The sequence below is a fragment of the Melanotaenia boesemani genome, chromosome 2, assembly GCF_017639745.1.
Source record: "Melanotaenia boesemani isolate fMelBoe1 chromosome 2, fMelBoe1.pri, whole genome shotgun sequence".
Classification (NCBI taxonomy): Eukaryota; Metazoa; Chordata; class Actinopteri; order Atheriniformes; family Melanotaeniidae; genus Melanotaenia; species Melanotaenia boesemani.
This window is the reverse complement of record NC_055683.1, coordinates 40,490,013-40,511,622: the sequence shown is the minus strand read 5'-3', so window position 1 is coordinate 40,511,622 and position 21,610 is coordinate 40,490,013. Positions and strand designations below refer to the sequence as shown.

The 21,610-nt window shown below is 48.0% G+C and overlaps 2 protein-coding genes across 2 annotated transcripts in view; one reads left to right on the top strand and one right to left on the bottom strand.

Annotated features, from left to right (window-relative positions):
- Positions 1-1,550: 1,550 nt before the first annotated feature.
- On the bottom strand, positions 1,551-15,323 carry LOC121628368 (nuclear receptor subfamily 1 group D member 1-like). The gene is given in 16 exon segments (XM_041967410.1): positions 1,551-3,059; positions 3,862-3,894; positions 3,897-4,071; positions 5,548-5,558; positions 5,561-5,663; positions 5,665-5,736; positions 6,017-6,260; positions 6,339-6,501; positions 6,697-6,729; positions 6,732-6,767; positions 6,770-6,839; positions 6,929-6,934; positions 6,936-6,962; positions 6,964-7,019; positions 7,082-7,345; positions 15,018-15,323. Coding segments are annotated over 16 exon segments (1,548 nt in total). The 5' UTR covers positions 15,052-15,323; the 3' UTR covers positions 1,551-2,838.
- Positions 15,324-19,848: 4,525 nt separating this feature from the next.
- Positions 19,849-21,610, top strand: part of LOC121651343 (mediator of RNA polymerase II transcription subunit 15-like) — a 28,684-nt gene continuing 26,922 nt past the window's right edge. Inside the window, 3 exon segments of the mRNA XM_042003466.1 lie at positions 19,849-19,983; positions 20,121-20,434; positions 20,436-20,461. Of these exon segments, the coding sequence (XP_041859400.1) occupies positions 20,393-20,434; positions 20,436-20,461 (68 nt within the window). The 5' untranslated portion in view covers positions 19,849-19,983; positions 20,121-20,392.

Here is a 21,610-nt window from a genome sequence, read left to right as displayed (position 1 = left end):
TCTTCACACGGCTTCTTCAGCCTGCTGCCATCAGGAAGGAGACCAGGACCAGCAGACGGAGAGACAGCTTGGTACATCCATTCACCCATCCATCTATCCATCCATCGGTCCATCCATCCATCCATTAAAGTTCTCGCGAAGCAGACAGTCTTTGTCCACATACTGTCACCTGCATTGCGAAGCGTGCTGTGTCGGTTTTATACCGAGAGGAACAGCCGCAGACTAGAGAGAAACTGAGTGACACCGTATGAAAAAAGTTAATTAAAATAAAAGTGCTACTATATAAAAATATATACTTTATAAACAGCAACTGCCGTTCTAGCGAGAGTGGCTGGTTGCTGTTTTTGGATCTCGGTGTCTCTCCAACCCTGCTGGGATCTCCATGGCCTGCATGGCTGAGAATCCCTGTTCATCTCCATCCTCATTCGCTTTCATTCCATCTCCAAACGTTTGTCTTTATCGTTGAAATGTGGATACAGAGCAGCGAAAGTAAAGATCAAGTAAAAACACGGAGCACAGGAAGGCGTCTGACCACGACCGTCCATCCATCCAACCATCCGTCCATCCGTCCATCCAACCGTCCATCCATCCATCCAACCATCCATCCGTCCATCCATCCAACCGTCCATCCATCCGTCTGTCCGTCCATCCATCCAACCATCCGTCCATCCATCCGTCTGTCCGTCCGTCCATCCATCCAACCATCCGTCCGTCCATCCATCCAACCGTCCGTCCATCCGTCCGTCCGTCCATCCATCCAACCATTCATCCGTCCATCCAACCATCCATCCGTCCATCCAACCGTCCATCCGTCCGTCCGTCCATCCGTCCGTCTGTCCGTCCGTCCATCCATCCAACCATTCATCCGTCCATCCAACCATCCATCCGTCCGTCCGTCCGTCCGTCCATCCATCCATCCAGGTTGTGGGGGCAGAGAAAGCCAGACTTCCCTCTCCTTGGCCACTCCAGCTGGTCCAGGGGGATCTGGACCATCCCAGACCAGCAGAGGAACACGGTCCCTCCAGCGTGTCCTCGGATATGAATGCAGATGGAAGTTCTGACATGTTTACACAGATTAATAAGCATTGTTTATTTCTACTGAACAAAGAAAACTAGATTCCAGCGTATGACCACACAGGAAGTCGAGGGAAACTGGACCCAGCTCAGGTTTCTGCCCGCTGGCTCCTCGTTGGTCGGTACAGATGCTGAGGTTTGGAGGCAGACAGCCAATCAGAGCAGAGAGAAAAGTGGGTTATGAGGTTGCACTTTGATCTACATTCTGGTTTTAAATGAACATTTACTGTATGACTCAATCTTTTCATCATTCATTTAATTTTTCCATCTTATTTCTATTTTTTTCTCTTTTTATTGATTCTGTATCAATGTATTGATCTTTGTAACCTTTCATTTAATTTTATTTAGTAAAATAACATTTTATCCTCTGATTTGAAGTTCATTTGATGTTTTTATGTGAAAGTTGCGTGTGCGTGTGTGAGAGGATCACAGACAAGTTTTGGATGAATCTGAATAACTCCAGAGAAACTGTATTTATACACCTCATCCTGGCCTGAGGTCTGGTGAGCTGGCAGGCCAGGCTACAGCATCGATGCTGACTCACTCCTGGTCCTGCTGCTGGGTTCTTGGCCTCCTACGCCCCCTCCACGGCGGCACTGATCCTCCCTCATGACCCGCCTCATGTTCCCTCTGGTGGCGCAGACACTGGCTACATGCTAACGTTAGCAGAACCCAGCCTGAAGACCGGGACAGGGACCTCCACCTGCAGGACCAGTCCTATTTGAGCTTGTCTTGATAACGGACTCATTTCCAGCTGCACTCGGTTCTTCTGTACAGCAGCTGTTATTGATCCACAACAGTTTTACTATGTGGACAGACTGACGTCCCAGAGCTGGGACTGACCACGCTGACGTTAAACGGAATCAGAGCAACAGACAGACAAGTCCTTCAATGTGTTTATATTTACATGTTTATATTTACATGTTTATATTTACATCTCACGACTTTGCAGCACAGATTAAAGACGAACAGATGACTCTGGGACCATCTGCTTCTCCGGGTGAAAACATCTCAGAGCCGCTTCAAGGAAATCTGGATGTTTGAGTTTTTACATGTTTACAAACAACTGCAGCCTGAGGCCCCGCCTCCTGCATCTCATTGGTCCCTGGATGCTGCGCCCGTCAGCCTCAGCATCTCATCACTGGGCCCGTTTGGAAGTTCCGGATGTTCTTGGTCCTCCTGAAGAACTTGGGAGGTGGAAGAGGTTCAGTTTCACCCAGGTCTGGTCACCCAGAGTTCAGTCAGACCTGGTTCTGGTCCCCGCAGAGTTCAGTCAGACCTGGTTCTGGTTCTGGTCCCTGTAGAGCTCAGTCAGACCTTGTTCTGGTCCCTGCAGAGCTCAGTCGCACCTGGTTCTGGTCCCCGCAGAGCTCAGTCAGACCTGGTTCTGGTTCTGGTCCTCGCGGAGCTCAGTCAGACCCACCTGGAAATGTTTGTTAATGCAGACGAAGCTTTAAGAAAACTGGACCTTCTGGACAAGGACCATGACCAGAACCAGAACCACCTTCAGTTCCCGGAGAAAAACAGGGAACACAGTTCAGCTTTGGAAAGATCTGGATTGCTGCTGCAGTGAAAGTCCTCTGCAGGACCGTTAGGTTCTGCTGGGTCCATCCGGTCGGCACCATGGATGGAGCGTCCTCCGGTTCGTGTCTCTCCGACAGGAAGTTGGACCTGGAGGACGATCAGAGACTACAGTCTCCACAGGAAGTGAAAACAGTTTTCAAGCGGTTAAAGTTAAAAAGTTCTGCTGATGACATGAACACATCAAGCGTCGATGCGGAAGGACAGCAGCTTCTCGGAATGCAGGTTGTTGAGCGTGCGCAGGTCAGGCAGCCTCAGCAGCAGCTTGGTGAAGCGTGGCGAGTCCATGTTGTGATGGTTGTTGTCGGGGGCGACGGCCGCCTTGTTGACCAGGGAGCGCAGCGCCCTGATCAGGTTCTCCTGAAGCTGCTCCACCGAGGCCACGTTCTCGATCCCGGATCGGTCTGAGACAGAACAGCACAAACATCCGTTAATTGAACCTGAGGGATTTGTTTTGGCTACTGTCTCTTTAAGGCCGCCCTCCCTGAAACCCACTTCCATCTCATAATATATGATGCAGCAACACGTCTGGAAAAAGCTGGAACAGGAGCAACAAAAGCTGGAAAAGTACCTGGTACAAACCAGAAACACCTGGAGGAGCATTTGACAACTAACCAGGTTACCTGGCAACAGGTCAGTAACATGACTGGTATAAAAGGAGCATTTCAGAGAGGCAGAGTCTCTCAGATGGAAAGATGGACAGAGCTTCACCAGAGCTCCAGACAAACTGGATCTAAAACTGTGGAACAATTTCAGAAAAATGTTCCTTAAACTCTGAAGATCCACCATCTACAGTGTAGAATATCATCAGAGAATCAGAAGGAATCTCTGTATGCATGGGACAAGGCTAAAGGTCAAACTGGATGATGGTAACTCGTGATCTTTGAGATCACAAGTTACCTAAGCAAGTTAGTGAGCCTATCAAAAATGTGAAAAACAAAGTAGAAATAAGACATTTTTGTTAACTTAATTCAGTTATTTTTATAAAAGTGATTAAATTAATCCTGATGATTAATGCAGCTTTAAAAAACTGACCAAAATTTTGGATGTATTTGGCACAGTCTGCATTTAGTTTACAGGACTTGCTTCATTAAATGTTTAAGTCATAGTTTTTCCATGTTTAACTGGGACAGCAGCAGGTAGTTTGGGGGCAGAGCTAATCTAAAGTAACTTAGGTGAGCGTCTGGTCCAGCAGCAGTTGCTTACCTGCTGACACCAGCACCACAGCAGTGAACAGTCCAGTTCCTCTGCGTTCAGATCCAGTACAGCCAGTTTGTGGCTGAAGTCAAACATGGCTCCCAGCAACTCGTTCATCCCCATCGCCCGAAGCTCCTCCAGGCTGTAGGTGGCGCCAGAGACAAACGTCACGGTTTTTTCCTTCACATTAAACAGTGAGGAGAAGCGCACCATCAGCACCTGGGACAAAGAGAAAAACCACCACCAAGAGCAGAGACATGTTTAACATTTGGTTATGATGATTAAAAATGCAGCAAGAGATTATTTCAGAGGCTGATCCTGCAGCTCTGAATTCTTATTCCAGAGAAAGAGAGAAAATAATAATGACGTCTAAACAAATTTACATTTTCTTACTCTACAGGATTTCACCCAGAAAATTCCACCTCTCTCCATATCTTATCTAAGCCACCAGATTGAACCGATTTCAGCCAAAACAAACAAAATGCTAAATGAAAGCTAACCAGGTAGCAATGGTTGTAAACAGAGGTAACCTGGAAGAGTTCCTTATAAAATGGCACTCCTGTGTATTGTGCAACAGTGTAACGCACCTTCTTATTCTCTATTGATTAGTCCAGAGTAGCTGCTAACATTAGCTTGTTATGCTAACATAGCATGTTGCCTCATTTTTTATTCTAGTTGAAGCATTAACTGGACGCGCTGGACGGACTACATCTCTCAGCTGGCCTGGGAACGCCTCGGGATCCCTCCGGATGAGCTGGTGAATGTGGCCGGGGGGGTCTGGGTATATTCTCGCTGAAGTAGCAGTTAAAAACTTCTTGACGCTAATGTATCTGATATATCTTGTGTAGTGAAATATGATTTTTTTGTCTCAAGTTTATTAAAATTACCGTAACAGCTAACTTATTGAGGCTAATGTTATTATTTTGTTACGCTAACATAAGATGCTAACTTATTGCGAATAATGTAGCTAATAACATCTCATTTGGATAATGTAGCAGCTAGCTTACCGAAAGTAATATCTGATAACATAATATGATTCAAGCTAAAATAGCAGTAAAAATGAATGTGCCTCATAAGATCTTATTTAGTCCAATAGCTAATTTAGCTGATAACATCTTGATCTTGGTAAAATTGCAGCTAAAAACTTATTGAGGCTAATGTTGATACTGTTTAGTTAACATAGCAGGTAACATATTCTGGCTAATGTGGCTAATACTCTCGTATTGCTAATGCAGCAGCTAGTTTTTAAAGCTAATATAGCCAATGTCATCTTGTGTAGTCCTTTTTTTGTCACATTGTGGTTAACATTATCTTATTAAGCTAACATAGCCGCTAACTTACTGAGGATAATATAGATGATATCATCTTGATTAACATTGTATTTATTCGAAGGAAGCTTCCTCATATTATCTTACCAGGGCCTTAAAAACGTTTACCAGATTTTTTTGAGCCTAAGTTTTGCTTGTTAGCAGGATTACTCAAACAGTAATGGACACACACTTTAACTTGAATCTAACGGTAGTCATACACTCATTAGTGTGTCAGTTTTGACGTTAGCAGCTTTACTGTTTCGTTCTGGTAGCGGCTATACAACATGGTGGTGTCGCCTCAAATGCCCAGATCTTTTAGGAATTGAAGGATTTCCTGGCAACCGCAGTCATCTCCAGAGATCTGGACTGGCGTCCGGGTACGTACCTCGAAGGTTCGGCCTTCAGCAGGGTGACCTGGTCGTTCTGGGACAAAGCGCTGAATCCTGGAATATGTTTGGCAAACTCCACCCCCTCTTTGACAAGCAGGGGTGTGAAAGACAAGGGAGAAGTCCTCCCAGATCTCCTGGGGGGTCTTTGAGAGGTCTGCGTGAGGATGCATGTTCATTGGACAAGCCTGCAGAAGAGACAGAACCACAGTCAACCAATCAGCTTGATGATGCCAGAATTCAAAATGGAGGTGGTAGATGGGATCTTACCAACACTATCCCGATACGATTCTTCCCATGACAGTTCAGCTTCTGGGTCACATGACCTGGGACTCCTCCTCCTCCATTCAGATTAGGTGTTGTGCAGGCTCCGCCCCCCCCTTGCCATGGTGATTATTTGTGACGTTGTGATGGCTGTCTATGGCAACAGGTTATTGTGGTTGTTGTTGATGCCGTTTGTGTGGTAACCGTTGGAGCAGCGGTTTCCCCAAAGCTCCGCCTCCCTGTGGTGGTGGGCGTGGTTATTCTGCTGCAGCTGAGGTGTGCGTAGTGGGGATTGGCCAGCTTGTCATGAGCGTTACAGGAAGGTCTCACGGTGAGCACGGGCGATGGCAATAATGGGTGGAGTCCATCTCTGGGCTGGGGGGTGGGGAGGAAGAGGGGGAGGGGCTCTGACACAACAGAGGAAGAGTAGGGGGTGAGGAAGAGGCAGCTGAGGTGTGGGAGGAGGAGAGGGGGAGGATGGAGTGAGTGGAAGGGCTGTGGGCTGAGGCTGGGGAGCGACTGCTACCCCCGGGGACATGGAGAGGAAGAGGAGGAAGGGGACGAAGAGGACAGGCTGGCGAGCTGGAAGTCGCTCTGCAGCTGGTTGTTGACCATGTTGTTCATGGCGCTCTGCATCTCCGCCAGCATCCGCTGCTTCTCACGCTTCGGGATCCGGCCGAAACGCACAGCTGTGGAGGAAGAGGGGGAGGAAGAGGAGGAGGAAGAGATCAGACCCCATCGTCAGATCACCAAGTTAAAAGTGCTGCAGATGTTTCTGTACGCATGAAGTCTATCTGATCTGACTGAGCCTGGGTCAGGTGTGTCTCCAGGTGTGCGATTAGGCTGTGTGTGTGCAGGTGTGTGTGCAGACAGGTGGGCCTCACCGTCCCGGCTCATGCCCACTGACAGGCACTTCTGAAGCGACACTGCTGGCATCGGTTCCTGTTGATCCTCAGATGGTGCAGCTGTTGCTCTTCAGACACTTCTTGTACTGGATGTTCTGCTGGATGCTGCGACGGAAGAAGCCCTGCAGGGGAGAGACGGCGATCCGGGTTCAGCTTGACCAGCACAGCGCCACCATCGCTCTGCCCCTCGCCACCACCGGCGATGACTCACCTTACAAGCCTTCGCAGGCGTGAACTCCGTAGTGGGAAGCCTGAGGCGACGTCGCCGCAGACCTTGCAGAGCAGCACCATGCCGTTGAGCTCTGAAACACAACCAGCGTTACACAACGTAAAACCAAACAACACACAGCTCTGGTCCACTTACTGGTCAGACTGGCCACCGACTTGCTGGGTGATGCACTCAGAGCGCCGTCGTCCCGGCCTCGAGGAGAACCTCCTGCTGAGGAGGAGGCTGAGGGAGGAGGCGTCGTCTCCTGCAGAGCCTGAGCTGGAGTTTGCTGCTGAGGAAGGGTGAGTTGATGAGGAGGAAGCAAAGCAAGGCTGGGAGTTGGAGTTCTCACTGTATATGGACACCGGGCTGGTTCTGGACGGAGACCCTCCACAGGAGCCCGCATAGAGATCACACCTCCTGCAGGAGAGACGAGGAGATGGAGTTTACTTTGAAGAACACTCTTTAGATCCATTTCAGCTCCTTTTGTTCCGCTTTGGTAAGATTTCTACAGAATCAATAGTTGTTCCTCTAGTCCTCATGGCTTTACGTTTCCATGGAAACGTTTCTGGTATTTAAATCAAACACAAACACAGTTTACGGGTCAGAACCAGTTGGTCCAGTACAGAGGAGCTGAAAGGGAATATTTTCATTCTCCATCCCAGTCTGAACCCTCTTAGAGAGAGGTGGTGGTTCCTGGAAGCCACGTTTTCCATCTACGGCTCACTGAACACTGTCCTCACAAACATTCTAATATGTACACCAATCCTCAAGAGACTGTCAGGAACAGTTTCCAGGATCCTTGAAGGACTTTCATGGAATAGCTTCTCAGGATCCTGAAGGACTTTCATGGAATAGTTCTACCAGGATCCTTGAAGGACTTTCATGGAATAGTTCTTTTGTTCTGTTTTCTTCAGAGGATCCCACACTGTTTCAGTACTGCTGGGGTCGAGGTTCTGAAGAGGATCCGTCCCTCCATCGGACCAGCTGGGGTCCGGGTTCTGGGGAGGATCCATACCTCCTTCGGACCAGCTGGGGTCCAGGTTCTGAAGAGGATCCGTCCCTCCTTCGGACCAAGCTGGGGTCGAGGTTCTGAGAGGATCCGTCCCTCCATCGGACCAGCTGGGGTCCGGGTTCTGGGGAGGATCCATCCCTCCTTCGGACCAGCTGGGGTCCAGGTTCTGGGGGAGGATCCGTCCCTCCATCAGACCTGTTGTCACTGAGCACAGACTGTATATTTAAAAAATGGGCGGAGCCCTCCGTGACATCACCCATAGGTGTCAGACCCCTAATTATGCTGACATTTGAAGATTAAATAACATCCAAATAGAGGAGTTATAAAAAATTCACCCCCCCAGTTGTCATGAAGGTAAACTTGACCTTTTAATCCTAAAATGGGATTTTTGTACCAGGCTTTATTTTTTTTTTTCAATCAAAATGTTTTTTATTGATTTTCACATAATAATAGAAACATCCCGACAGCAAATTGTAGGCTCCACAGAGTCTATGATTTGGGTGTAAAACAGTATGTAAACAGTTACAGTGGACAGGGATATGGACTAGGGCCACCAAAAGCCCACAGTTCAAGTTATCGACATAGTACAAATATATCACTGCACTACAGAGCAGAGTTTCCAGAGAGCCAATGAATTGACAGCAATGATGAGGCAAAACTTAAAATGCAACAAAATATGTGAAAATGAAATACCCAACAAAAACAAAATGATAAAGCCCTGCAAAATAAAAACCCACCCACCCCTTGCCACTGCCAGAGTGCTGTGGTTCGCTCCACCACATCTAGGACCCGGGTTGTATTATGTATCATGCAGCCAAGTAGCTACAAATGTACCTCATTTTAGAGCCGGAAATGTACGCAGAAAGGACCCCATACTTTTTCGAAAGTGCCAAGGGATTGTTTAAGTGAAAATCTTATCTTTTCAAGTTTTAGACAGGACATAACATCTTGCAGCCATTAGTGAGTGAGATGGAGGGGAGGCGTCTTTCCATCTAAGTAAGATGGCACGACGTGCCAGAAGTAGGGCAAAGGCTATAGAACGTTTTTTGACTGTACTCAGATGGGTTTGACCCTCCAGAACCCCAAAAAGGGCAACAACAGGGTTTGGTTTCAATCTAGTGGCAAAGACCTAGATAGTGTACTGAAGACGTCTCCCCAATAGTTACTTAACTGTGGACAAGACCAGAACATGTGGCTGAGAGTGGCTTCCACAACATTACATCTGGAGCATAGTGGACTAATTTCAGGGTACATGGAGGACAGCTGACCTTGGAGATATGAGCCCGGTGGACAACCTTGAACTGGATTAACGGTGGCGAGCGCAAAGAGAAGAGGAGTCAACCAATCTGAGAGCAAAGTCCCAGACATCATCAGTTATGGTGAGGCCCAGGTCGTCCTCCCAGGCCCTCTTGAATCTGTCCCCTGAAGGACTGGTAAGATCTAACATAATGTTGTATAGTTTAGAAATAAGGCCTTTACTGGATGGGTTTAGGGACAGGATTTTGTCCACTGTGGTGGTCTCTGTAGTAACTGAAATTTTTGGCAATTGAGAATTGAAGAAAATGTCGAATCTGAAGATACCGGAAGAAGTCTGAATCAGAAAGGTTGAACTTCTCTTTAGCTGAGCAAACGAGCCTATGGTACCATCGATCAGCAGATGCTGGAAGCGTGTGGCACCCTCCTGGTGCCACCGCTGAAAGCTCGGATCTATGATAGAGGGTTTGAAAAGGTGATTTTTGGCAATAGGGCTCCAAAAGGGAAAAGCTACGAAGGCCGAAGTGTTTCCTAAATTGGCCCCAGACCTTTAAGGAATGTTTGACCACGGGGGTACTAAATAAGGAGACAGGAGACAGAGGTAACCCAGAACCAGAGGAGGCCAGAGGGGAAAAGTTATCGTGTGGACAAAGCTCCAACGCAACCCAGTCAGGACAATCAGGCCGTTCATAATAAAAGGACCATTGCGCAAGACACCTCAGATGGGCTGCCCAGGAACAGTAACAGAAATTTGGTAATGCAAGCCCCCCATTAAGTTTAAATTTCTGGAGACAGCTTTTATTTAAACGTGGTCGCTTGCCCTGCCATAGATAGGAGGATATAGCTGGAACGATCAGGTTCTGGTTCAGGTCTTTGGGATTAGATCCAGTTCAAAACCGGTTCTTTGCTACGTTGTATGTTACCCTGATTCCTCCCGCGAGTCTGGACTCGGAGTTAAAGAATGCCGAGTTTCAGTCTGAACCTTCAGATTTGGGACAGCTAGAGAAAATATAAATAAAAAACAGGAAAACCATCATCATCATCATCGTCTTCCTCCTCCAGACAGGAACAATGAGTCCTGGATCTCAGCTGCTGGGATCAGTTCAAAGACCTCCTGTTGGTTGACATGAGGGGGCGGAGCCATCTGTGAGTATGTGCGGGGGTATTTGTCCGTTTCTGTAACCATGGCAACTGAGGGGTTAAAGCAGCGAGTGGAGGAATCTGCAGTGAAACGCTCCAAACAAACAATCTTCCTAGGAATAGGGAACAGAGGGAGGAGGACATGGGGAATAATCTGTCCATGCAGGAGGATAATTAAACCTGGACAGGATATCAGAATTTAGCACACGTGAGAAACTTCTTAAACAAGACGTGGAATTCCTGGTCCTTCCTGTCAGGGCTGAACCTCTAATCCTGAGAATCCTCCTCTTCTTTTAGGGTTCTCTGAAAGTGGGACAGCAGCAGGACGGCTGTTTCTCCGTCATCTACAACCAGAAATATTTGTTCTTCCAGAATGTGAGACCTCATTTCTCTGGAAAATCGTCTGGATCTTTCCAGTGAAATGTTTCTGGAAGCCGCCTGCAGCAGCCCCCTCTACCTCCAGGCAGGGCTGGTCAGGCCTGCTGAGCCTCATCCTTGCCTGTAGTCCCGATCCAGAGTTCATGTGTGGCTTGAATCCGTCCCAGACGGGACCAGAGAGGACAACCTGGCATGTGACATCACGCAAGTCAGACATCAGAGCAGTTACACAACAATCAGCCAGGACTCTAGTCGGCACGGCAACAGGGTCAGAAGAGAAAGGAGGAAACACTACAGCCCACACCATGGAGACCACACACCGCCTCCTCCTCCTCCTCCTCCTTCTCCTTCTCCTCGTGCTCTCTCAGCCGTCACGCCCCCGAGCCACGTGCCCCTCCACACATCGAGCTCCACAACGAGACTGGCTGCAGGAAGCTCCGCCCACATTCACACCTCCTGTCCTAAGCTCACGTTCCTGCCCTTCATCATCACACTCAGTCACAACCTGCAGCTTCGTCTTGAATGACTCAGCACTTTTTCTTCTTTCAGCCCAAAGTCTTCTTTCTGTTTGTTCACAAGCTGCTCCGTCCTCATCCCACCCTGTCCTCGTCCCACTCGTCCTCATCTCACCCCGTCCTCGTCCCACTCGTCCTCATCCCACCCTGTCCTCGTCCCACTCGTCCTCATCTCACCCCGTCCTCGTCCCACTCCGTCCTCGTCCACCCTGTCCTCGTCCCACCCTGCTCCTCATTTTTACCCTGTCCTCGTCTAACTCTGTCCTCGTCCCACCCTGTCCTCGTCCAACTCTGTCCTTGTCCCACCCTGTCTTCGTCCCACTCCGTCTCATTTCACCCTGTCCTCGTCCCACTTCGTCCTCATCTCACTCTGTCCTCGTCTCATCCTGTCTTCGTCCCACTCCGTCCTCATTTTACCCTGTCTTGTCCCATTCTGTCCTCGTCTCATCCTGTCTTCGTCCCACTACGTCGTCTCACCCCGTCCTCGTCCCATTCCATCCTCGTCTCATCCTGTCTTCGTCCCACTCCGTCCTCATTTCACCCCTGTCTTCGTCCCCACTCCGTCCTCGTTTCAATCCTGTCTTCATCCCACTCGTCCTCGTCCCACTTCGTCCAGTCCAACCCCATTCCTCGTCTCACTCCGTTCGCATGTCACCTTGTCCTCATCCTACTCCGTCCTCATCCCACCCCGACCTCGTGTCACTCTGTCCTCGTCCCACTCCCTTACTCTGTCCTTGTCCCACTTCGTCTCGTCCCACCCAGTCCTCGTCTTACCCTGTCCTCGTCCCACTCCCTCATCTCACTCCATCCACGTTTCACCCCTTCCCCGTGTCACTCTGTCCATTGTCCCACTCCCTCACTCTGTCCTCGTCCCACTTCGTCCTCGTCCCACTCAGTCCTCGTCTCACTCTGTCCTCATCCCACCCCGTCCTCAATTTCACCCTGTCTTCATCCCAACCCCGTCCTCATTTTCACTCTGTGCTCGTCCCACTCCGTCCTCTTCCTCGTCCTCATCTTACCCCGTCCAGGGCTGTTCCAGGTGGCCTTATCTAGGCATTTTCTAGGTGTTTTCAGAGTAACATGTGTGTGCTGTAGTTTGCAGAGACCTTCACCCGTTATCAGCAAACAGGACTCACCAGAGTCTCTACTACAACCCCGTGGACAGAACTACGACTCCCACAATACCTTTCACAAACAACCAATCAGAAAGCAGAAGCTGAACAGAACCTTAATGCACTTTTTTAGCAGTTGGAATCAGTAGGCGGTAGTAACCATGGAGACAGGCTGACAGCTGAGGCTCATGGGAAGTTGACTTTTATAACAACATTAATCATAAACTCATCTCTGGTAAACATACATACACACACACACACACACACACCTGTTAAATCAATCAATGATCAATAACATCAGTGTTCAGTTTGGATGGACGGACAGAAGGATGGATGGACGGATGGATGGATGGATGGATGGATGGACAGAAGGATGGATGGATGGAGGGACGGAAGGATGGATGGACGGATGGATTGGATGGATGGATGGATGGACGGATGGATGGATGGACGGACGGATGGATGGATGGACGGACAGAAGGATGGACGGACGGATGGATGGATGGACGGACGGACAGAAGGATGGATGGATGGATGGACAGAAGGATGGATGGACGGACAGACAGAAGGGATGGACGGATGGGACGGACAGAAGGATGGACGGACGGATGGATGGATGGATGGACGGACGGATGGATGGATGGACGGACAGAAGGATGGACGGATGGATGGATGGACGGTTGGATGGACGGATGGATGGATGGACGGACGGATGGACGGGTGGATGGACGGACGGGTGGATGGACGGTGGATGGATGGATGGATGGATGGATGGATGGATGGACGGATGGATGGACGGACAGAAGGATGGACGGACGGATGGATGGATGGACGGATGGATGGACGGACAGAAGGATGGATGGATAGAAGGATGGACGGACGGATGGATGGACGGACGGATGGATGGATGGATGGAAGGATGGATGGACGGGTGGATGGACGGACAGAAGGATGGATGGATGGACGGGTGGATGGACGGACAGAAGGATGGATGGATGGATGGATGGACGGATGGATGGACGGACGGACGGACAGAAGGATGGATGGATGGATGGACGGATGGATGGACGGACAAATGGACGGATGGATGGATGGAGGGAGGGACGGACAGAAGGATGGACGGATGGATGGACGGATGGAGGGACGGAAGGATGGACGGGTGGATGGATGGATGGATGGATGGATGGACGGACAGAAGGATGGATGGAAGGATGGATGGACGGACAGAAGGATGGATGGATGGATGGATGGATGGATGGATGGATGGATGGATGGATGGATGGATGGATGGATGGACGGACGGACAGAAGGATGGACGGACGGATGGATGGACGGGTGGATGGACGGATGGATGGATGGATGGATGGATGGATGGACGGGTGGGTGGATGGATGGATGGACGGACAGAAGGATGGATGGATGGATGGATGGATGGATGGACGGACAGAAGGATGGATGGATGGATGGACGGATGGACGGACGGATGGATGGATGGACAGATTGATGTACGGACGGATGGACGGATGGACGGATAGATGGAGAGATGGAGGGAGGGATGGATGGAAGGAAGTGACTTGATGTTCCTCTGGAAGCTGCAGGTGTGAACTCAGGTGAACCTGAACGCTGCTCTGCAGGATGAAGGTGTGACATCATCCTCCAAGCCGCTGCGTGTCCGTGCGTGTGCGTGTTACAGCTTCAGCTCAGAGTGGAGTGAACCAGGATCATGTGACTTCCTGCTCAGTCACATGTCAAAACAACCACAGGTCTTTAGTTCACTGTTTGAGTCACGTGACCACGCTGTTTACACCCGTCCACAAATAGGACATTCAACATGTGGAGCTCTGAGGCTTCTGATTGGCTGAGAAGCTTCAGCCGGTGTGTGTGTGTGTGTGTGTGCTCCTGCCAGGCATCATCATCACCAGGACATGTGTGTGTGTCCTACACACAGGTGATCAGGTCGGTGGACGATTATTGATCTGCTGCTTTCCATGAAAACAGTGGAGCAGAATCGACCAGGAGGAGGAGGAAGAGCAGGAGGAGCAGGAGGAAGAGGAAGAGCAGGAGGAGGAGGAGGAGCAGGAGGAGCAGAACAATTATGTAATGAGCTCAGTCTGAGCAGCAGCCAATCAGCGCGCGAGGAGCTCCGTGAAAACAAAGCGCACATGGCTCGGTTCGCGGCTCCATGTGAACCGGCATCAGCCGGACTGGTGGCGCAAGCACGCGCACATACACGTACACACGCGGACCTGTCCACCAGACACCGACCGATCCGAGCGCGCGCTGTCATTGTGACCCAGTTCCCTGAAACATGGGGAGTCCCCGTGACGACCTGGGTCTGACATCGTGCGCGAGCTGCTGGACCTGCAGTCTGAAACACGTCACTGTAAATGATGGGGGTTCAGCATGGACCTGCGGGTCCGGGTCTGTTGGACCTGTCCAGGTCTGCAGGTCCGGGTCTGTTGGACCTGTCCAGGTCTGCGGGTCCAGGTCTGTTGGACCAGTCTGAGCCGGTATTTCTGAGCGCTCACCTGCGGGACTCCTGACCCGTTTTCACAGGGCGCGAGCCACAGCACCCCTCCGGTTTCCCCCGATCTCTGCACCGATACACGCGCGCACACAAACTCACAGTTCCGCTCGGTAAAAGTCCGATTCAAGGAGCCGCGCGCACCGATGTTTACCTGAGATGTTGTTTGTGTCCATGGCCGTCGTCATCCCGAGCTCCGGGTAGAGTCACGCACGCGACTGCACGTTAAAAGTCCCGTACACTGGATGCATCGTTACAGTAGAACATCAGAAACACCACAGAAGAAGTCAGGTTGGCGTCCGTCGCACGAGGAGCCTGTCAGCTGCTGCACGCGCTCCCAGCTTCTGGCTCTACTTTTTTCAAACAGCGGACGAGGATGATGATGACGATGATGATGTACGGGGGCCGCCGTGTTCGCACGCGGCAGAAAACGGGAGGCGCCTCGTGCCCCAGTGACACACTTTCTAGCCCCTCCTCTGTACAGATCCGCTTTAAATCACGTGGAGCGGCCGCAGTTCTTCGCAGGGGATTGTGGGAAATGGAGGCGGGTTTTTTTCCTCGTGACGAACACAAACCAACCAGTGCTGATGTTCTAAATTAAAATAAAAACCTAAATAATTATGTAAAATGTATAAATGCCTTTCAGAAACAGGAAACTAAACGGCCTCGTTCTGAAAACGGAGACAAAAGAAAAAGCTGGAACAGGAGCAACAAAAAGTACCTGGTACAAACCAGAAACACCTGCAGGAGCATTGGACAACTAACCAGGTTACCTGGCAACAGGTCAGGTTAGTTAAAAACTAACCAGGTTACCTGGCAGGCAGGTCAGTAACATGACTGGTATAAAAGGAGCATTTCAGAGAGGCAGAGTCTCTCAGATGGAAAGATCAGAGCTTCACCAATCTGAGACAAACTGGATCTAAAACTGTGGAACAATTTCAGAAAAATGTTCCTCAGACTGAAAATCCTCCGTCTACAGCGTAGAACATGAAGAAGGTGATGGGAGAAAAGGCTCTGACTTCCGGTAGATACCCGGTGAGGGAGGCGGGCTTCGTGGACAGGAAGCGCTGGACGTGAGCCTTACAGAAACATCCCTGAGAGGGAATGAATAAAGAGGAGAGGTCCAAACACCGAACCTTGGGGTTCTCCAGGGTGGGGGTGTACATCTACTTGTACACATGAGAAATGGTCATCATTTTCCAGGCTGGTCGACAGACAGGTGACCCAGGTGTGCTGCCAGCATCAGAACCGAGCCCAGTCCGTCTGCTGATCCGGATGCAGACTTTGAGGCTGAGCTTTGGAGTCGGCATCACTCCGGCCTGAGCAGCATAGAGCTAAAACCTGCCGGGCAGCGGGTGGCTTTTACTGGCGCTCTGTCCTGCCCCTGTCCTTTGGAGTATGCAGGCCTCTGCTAAGGACATTTTATGTCTCTGTGGTAGCCTCTGCTAAGGACATTTTATGTCTCTGTGGTAGCCTCTGCTAAGGACATTTTATGTCTCTGTGGTAGCCTCTGCTAAGGACATTTTATGTCTCTGTGGTAGCCTCTGCTAAGGACATTTTATGTCTCTGTGGTAGCCTCTGCTAAGGACATTTTATGACTCTGTGGTAGCCTCTGCTAAGGACATTTTATGTCTCTGTGGTAGCCTCTGCTAAGGACATTTTATGACTCTGTGGTATTCTCTGCTAAGGACATTTTATGTCTCTGTGGTAGCCTCTGCTAAGGACATTTTATGTCTCTGTGGTAGCCTCTGCTAAGGACATTTTATGTCTCTGTAGTAGCCTCTGCTAAGGACATTTTATGTCTCTGTGGTAGCCTCTGCTAAGGACATTTTATGTCTCTGTGGTAGCCTCTGCTAAGGACATTTTATGACTCTGTGGTAGCCTCTGCTAAGGACATTTTATGTCTCTGTGGTAGCCTCTGCTAAGGACATTTTATGTCTCTGTGGTAGCCTCTGCTAAGGACATTTTATGACTCTGTGGTAGCCTCTGCTAAGGACATTTTATGTCTCTGTGGTAGCCTCTGCTAAGGACATTTTAAGTCTCTGTGGTAGTCTCTGCTAAGGACATTTTATGTCTCTGTGGTAGCCTCTGCTAAGGACATTTTATGTCTCTGTGGTAGCCTCTGCTAAGGACATTTTATGACTCTGTGGTATTCTCTGCTAAGGACATTTTAAGTCTCTGTGGTAGTCTCTGCTAAGGACATTTTATGTCTCTGTGGTAGTCTCTGCTAAGGACATTTTATGTCTCTGTGGTAGCCTCTGCTAAGGACATTTTATGTCTCTGTGGTAGCCTCTGCTAAGGACATTTTATGTCTCTGAGGTAGCCTCTGCTAAGGACATTTTAAGTCTCTGTGGTAGTCTCTGCTAAGGACATTTTATGACTCTGTGGTAGTCTCTGCTAAGGACATTTTATGTCTCTGAGGTAGCCTCTGCTAAGGACATTTTAAGTCTCTGTGGTAGTCTCTGCTAAGGACATTTTATGACTCTGTGGTAGCCTCTGCTAAGGACATTTTATGTCTCTGTGGTAGCCTCTGCTAAGGACATTTTATGTCTCTGTGGTAGCCTCTGCTGTCCTCTGTTGTCTGCTGGGGAGCGAGCAGCACTGACCGGGACAGGAAGAGACTGAACAAGCTGGACAGGAGGACCAGCTCTGTCCTGGAGCGCCCGCTGGACTCTGTGGAGGAGGTGGGTGAGAGGAGGATGTTGGACAAGCTCACATCCATCATGGACAACCACCTCTCACCCGCTGCACCACACTGTGGGGGGGGCTGAGCAGCTCCTTCAGCAGCAGACTGAGACACCGTCAGTGTAGGAAGGAGCTACCGCAGGTCCTTCATCCCCACTGCTGTCAGACTGTACAACTTATCTGTATAGTCATAATACTGTGTAGTATTTATTTATATTTTACTGTGTAATATTTATTTATATTTTACTGTGTAGTATTTATTTATATTTTACTGTGTAGTATTTATTTATATTTTACTGTGTAGTATTTATTTATATTTTACTGTGTAATACCCCCATTTATCACTATCATCATATTCTTCATATCCACCATCACCATGTAAATATGTATATAGTCTGTGAGGTTGTTTTCTTGCACTGTCAATTATATATATATGTATATATTTTATATATATAGTATATATATACTTTTTTATATTTATAATGCTACATATTTCTTTTTTCTTTTTCTTAGACTTCTTTTCTTGTAAATAATTTATATTGCACCTTCTTGTTGTGATGCATGTTCACCTTATTCTGTCTGCTTTCTGCACTTTATTCTGTAACAAGAGCCGCTGTAACGAGTAAATTTCTCCACTGTGAGATTAATAAAGTCTAATCTAATCTTTGTTAGAACATGGTTCACTCAGAAACCCGGTAAGAACTCGGAGGACACAAAACCAGGACGTTAGAAAAGTAATCCGGGTTAAATCAGCTGAACTAGCAGGTCTTCCAGCTCTATAAAAACACCTGGATTGGTTGCTTTTAACCACTCCAGGTGTGTATCTGATGATCCAGTCAGATGCAGTCACAGCTGCTCCAATAAGCCACCATGGATCACGTGACCTGGCTGCTCCCAGAGACCTCCTACCTTCACCTGCAGGGAAGCCTTCCGTCCAATCACTGACCAGCATAAACACCTGAAGCAGGATTGAATGATGTCATGAATCATCACGTGGTTTTAGGGCTGTCAATCATATTTAATGACCTGACACACGATCAGCTGGTCTCTGACATCATTCTGGATAATCACCGATGAGTCTGTTCTGATCAATGATATTGATCCATGTTCAGTTCAGCTCTACTGGAAGAGACGTGAGTGGAGGAAGAGGACATTGATGGTGATTTGTCTCCCTCTGCTGGTGACAATGTGAACAGCAGCACGTCAGTTTAATGAACGGAGGAAGTTTGAAACTGAATCAGCTCATCTTTCATTTATAAAAGTAAACCTCCAGGTTTACATGTGGAGTGCATGGCAGAATGAGTCCAGGTGTCAAGGTGTTTGAATGCAGCAGCGTGGGGGGAGGAGTGGATGCTTGATCAAACCTATTGAAATCCAGATTCAGATTGTTGACCCAGTTCAGGTCCCCTTAGCCTGGGAGTGGCACATCATGAAGCCTGAGATAGTTTTCAGGCTTCTCCATCTTCTGGTAACTGGCCTCCCCTCTCTGGTCTTTCTTCTGTACAGTCTTCAGGTCCCCCTTGTTCCCTGATATTGAAGCTCTCTTCTTCTCCTCCAGGAGAGCTTTAATATCAGGGCTAATCCACAGTTTGTTGTTAGCGAAGCACGGCACCGCCCTGGAGGGAACATCTTCTAGTCTGTGATGTCCCTCCCCATGCGGGTCGCAGAGCTCCGTCCACACAGTGGTGCTGAAGCAGTCCCTCAGCTGTCCACCTCCTCCCTGTAACTGGTTTATACCCAGGCTGGAGATGTAGAACACGGTGATCCGCTTCTCCCTGGAGGAGGGAGGGAGATGCAGAATACGCCTCCTTGGTGTTGACATGAAACAAGTCCAGCATTTTATTGTCTCTGGTGGGACGGTTACGTACTGTGTGTATGTTGGCAGAACAGATGATGGAGAGGCGTGATTGAAGTCTCCAGAGATGAGGAAGAAGACCTGAGTCTGCAGCCTGCTGGTGATACAGCACTTTAGATCATTAGACTTAAAGATGGAGTTATCCCATCTGTCTTCAGATTCCCGGATCATCTCCAAAGAGTAAGTGTATTATTATTATTATTATTATTATTATTCCTCCTCCACTTCTAAAGCACCTTTCAGTAGCCTAAAATGTGCCATGTCTTGGACTCTGGTCTGCAGTGGACATGTCCTCTGCTGAAGCTGCTGAAGAGCTTCCATCTGCCACCACTTCAGTCATCATATTGTGAGCAGTTACCTTCCCACGATGGAGGCCTGGTAGACAACGCTCTGTTTCATTCTACTCAACCATTTTTTGTCCAGCAGGTTCTTCTAAAGCGTCCATGTCACGTGTTCCAGCCAGCTTGGTAAGTGATGCTGTACCAGCATCATCTGTGGAGAGCTACCAGTCAGGCCAGTGAGTCCATACAGCGATGGTGGTGAGAGCATCAGAGCCAGTGGTTCACCTGGTTTCATCAAAGTAAGCTCCAAATGTCATGAAATGAAAATTAAAATAAAAATACTTTATTCATCACAGAGGAAAATAGCAAAGTTAGGAGAAGTCTTTTCTTTTTTTACTTTTATTAATTAATCTGAAGATAAGAACCTGTTCTGCAGGCTGCTGCAGGAATGATCTCCGGTATCTTACGTTGGACCTGACGAAGCCTCAGACTGACTCAGAACCAGAAACCAGAGTTATCCCCCATCCCGAAGACAGAACCAGAACCCTCCACGGTATCTGTTCAGTGCAGTTTCCTGATCTGTCCAGCAGGCGTCAGCAGCGTCTCTTTACAGGAAAACAGCAACCGTAATTATCTTCAGAGAAGAGGGAAAACATTTCTTCCACTGTTTCATTAACGCTCCGCAGAGACAAACAGATCCGTTTCACCATGGACGTCCCCGGAGCGGATAGTGACTGGAGGAAGCCCGCAGTTCCGGCAGAAAGTCGTGGCTCAGATGTGAGAAACTTTGCTTTTGGTTGCGGTTTTAACTCCGCTAGCTTAGCCACATGAGCTAAGCTAGCGTTAGCTCGGCTAGGGAAGCATCACGTCTGACTGAACGTAGAGAAACAAACAGCAAATTAAGAAATAAAGAGGAGATGTTTACATATAACGTGGGTTGGAGAACACGATGGGAATACAGCTAACATGTCTGGCATCCGTTCTTTTATTTCGGCGTAGAGTAGATGATCCAGAATCATCACCACAGGATTTCTGTCCACTTCATGTGTTTTTAGCTGCTAAAGCTAAACAGTTAATACCGCAGTTACAGCTGTTAGCATCTGTTACAGCCTGATATGAACATTTCACACATTTAAACCAGTTTTAACAACTAAACTAATAATCTTTCACTCACATCCAGGTAAAAAACGCTGCAGATAACTGTGTAATACTGATAATAAAGGCTTTGTGGGTAATATTTGACAGTTATTCGCTTTAAAACATCCTTTATAACATTAAATTTCATTAGTTTGAACCTGATGAATTATCTGTAGTCTTTATCTTTAATTAATAAATAATAACAAACAAACTATGCTTCATGGTTTGGTGTATGATAAGACAGTCAATACAAGCAGCTAATGTAATATTATAATAATATTTATTTTATTTAATGCACTTGTAAAGCTTTCTTCTGCACCCCTGCTGTAAGGATTTGTGTAAAGCACTTTGAATTGTCTTGTACATGAAATGTGCAATACAAAGAAATTAGCCTTTTTAATATTCAACTAACATGTTGATGTGTTTTAATCAATAATTATAATACATCATCATCGACAAAAAGCTTTATTTTAATTAATATAATTAAAACTGTGATTAATTTGAGTTTTTTTCATGTTACTGGACATTGTTTTATGTATTTGACCATCTATAGTTGACTTTAGGAATTTAATTTGAGCTGTTTGATGAGCAGAAAGCATGTCAAGTATTCTGATCATGAAATAATCACGTCAGAGGTTTGTAACGCAAAAAATATCACCGTCTCAAAATAAATAAAACCTTCAATTTAACCCGTGAAGTCATTTTAGAACAATTTACATGAACACTGAAGTCTGAAAAACATCTGAGAGGAGCGATGGGTGATCAGATGGAAGAAAAAACAGCCGTAGA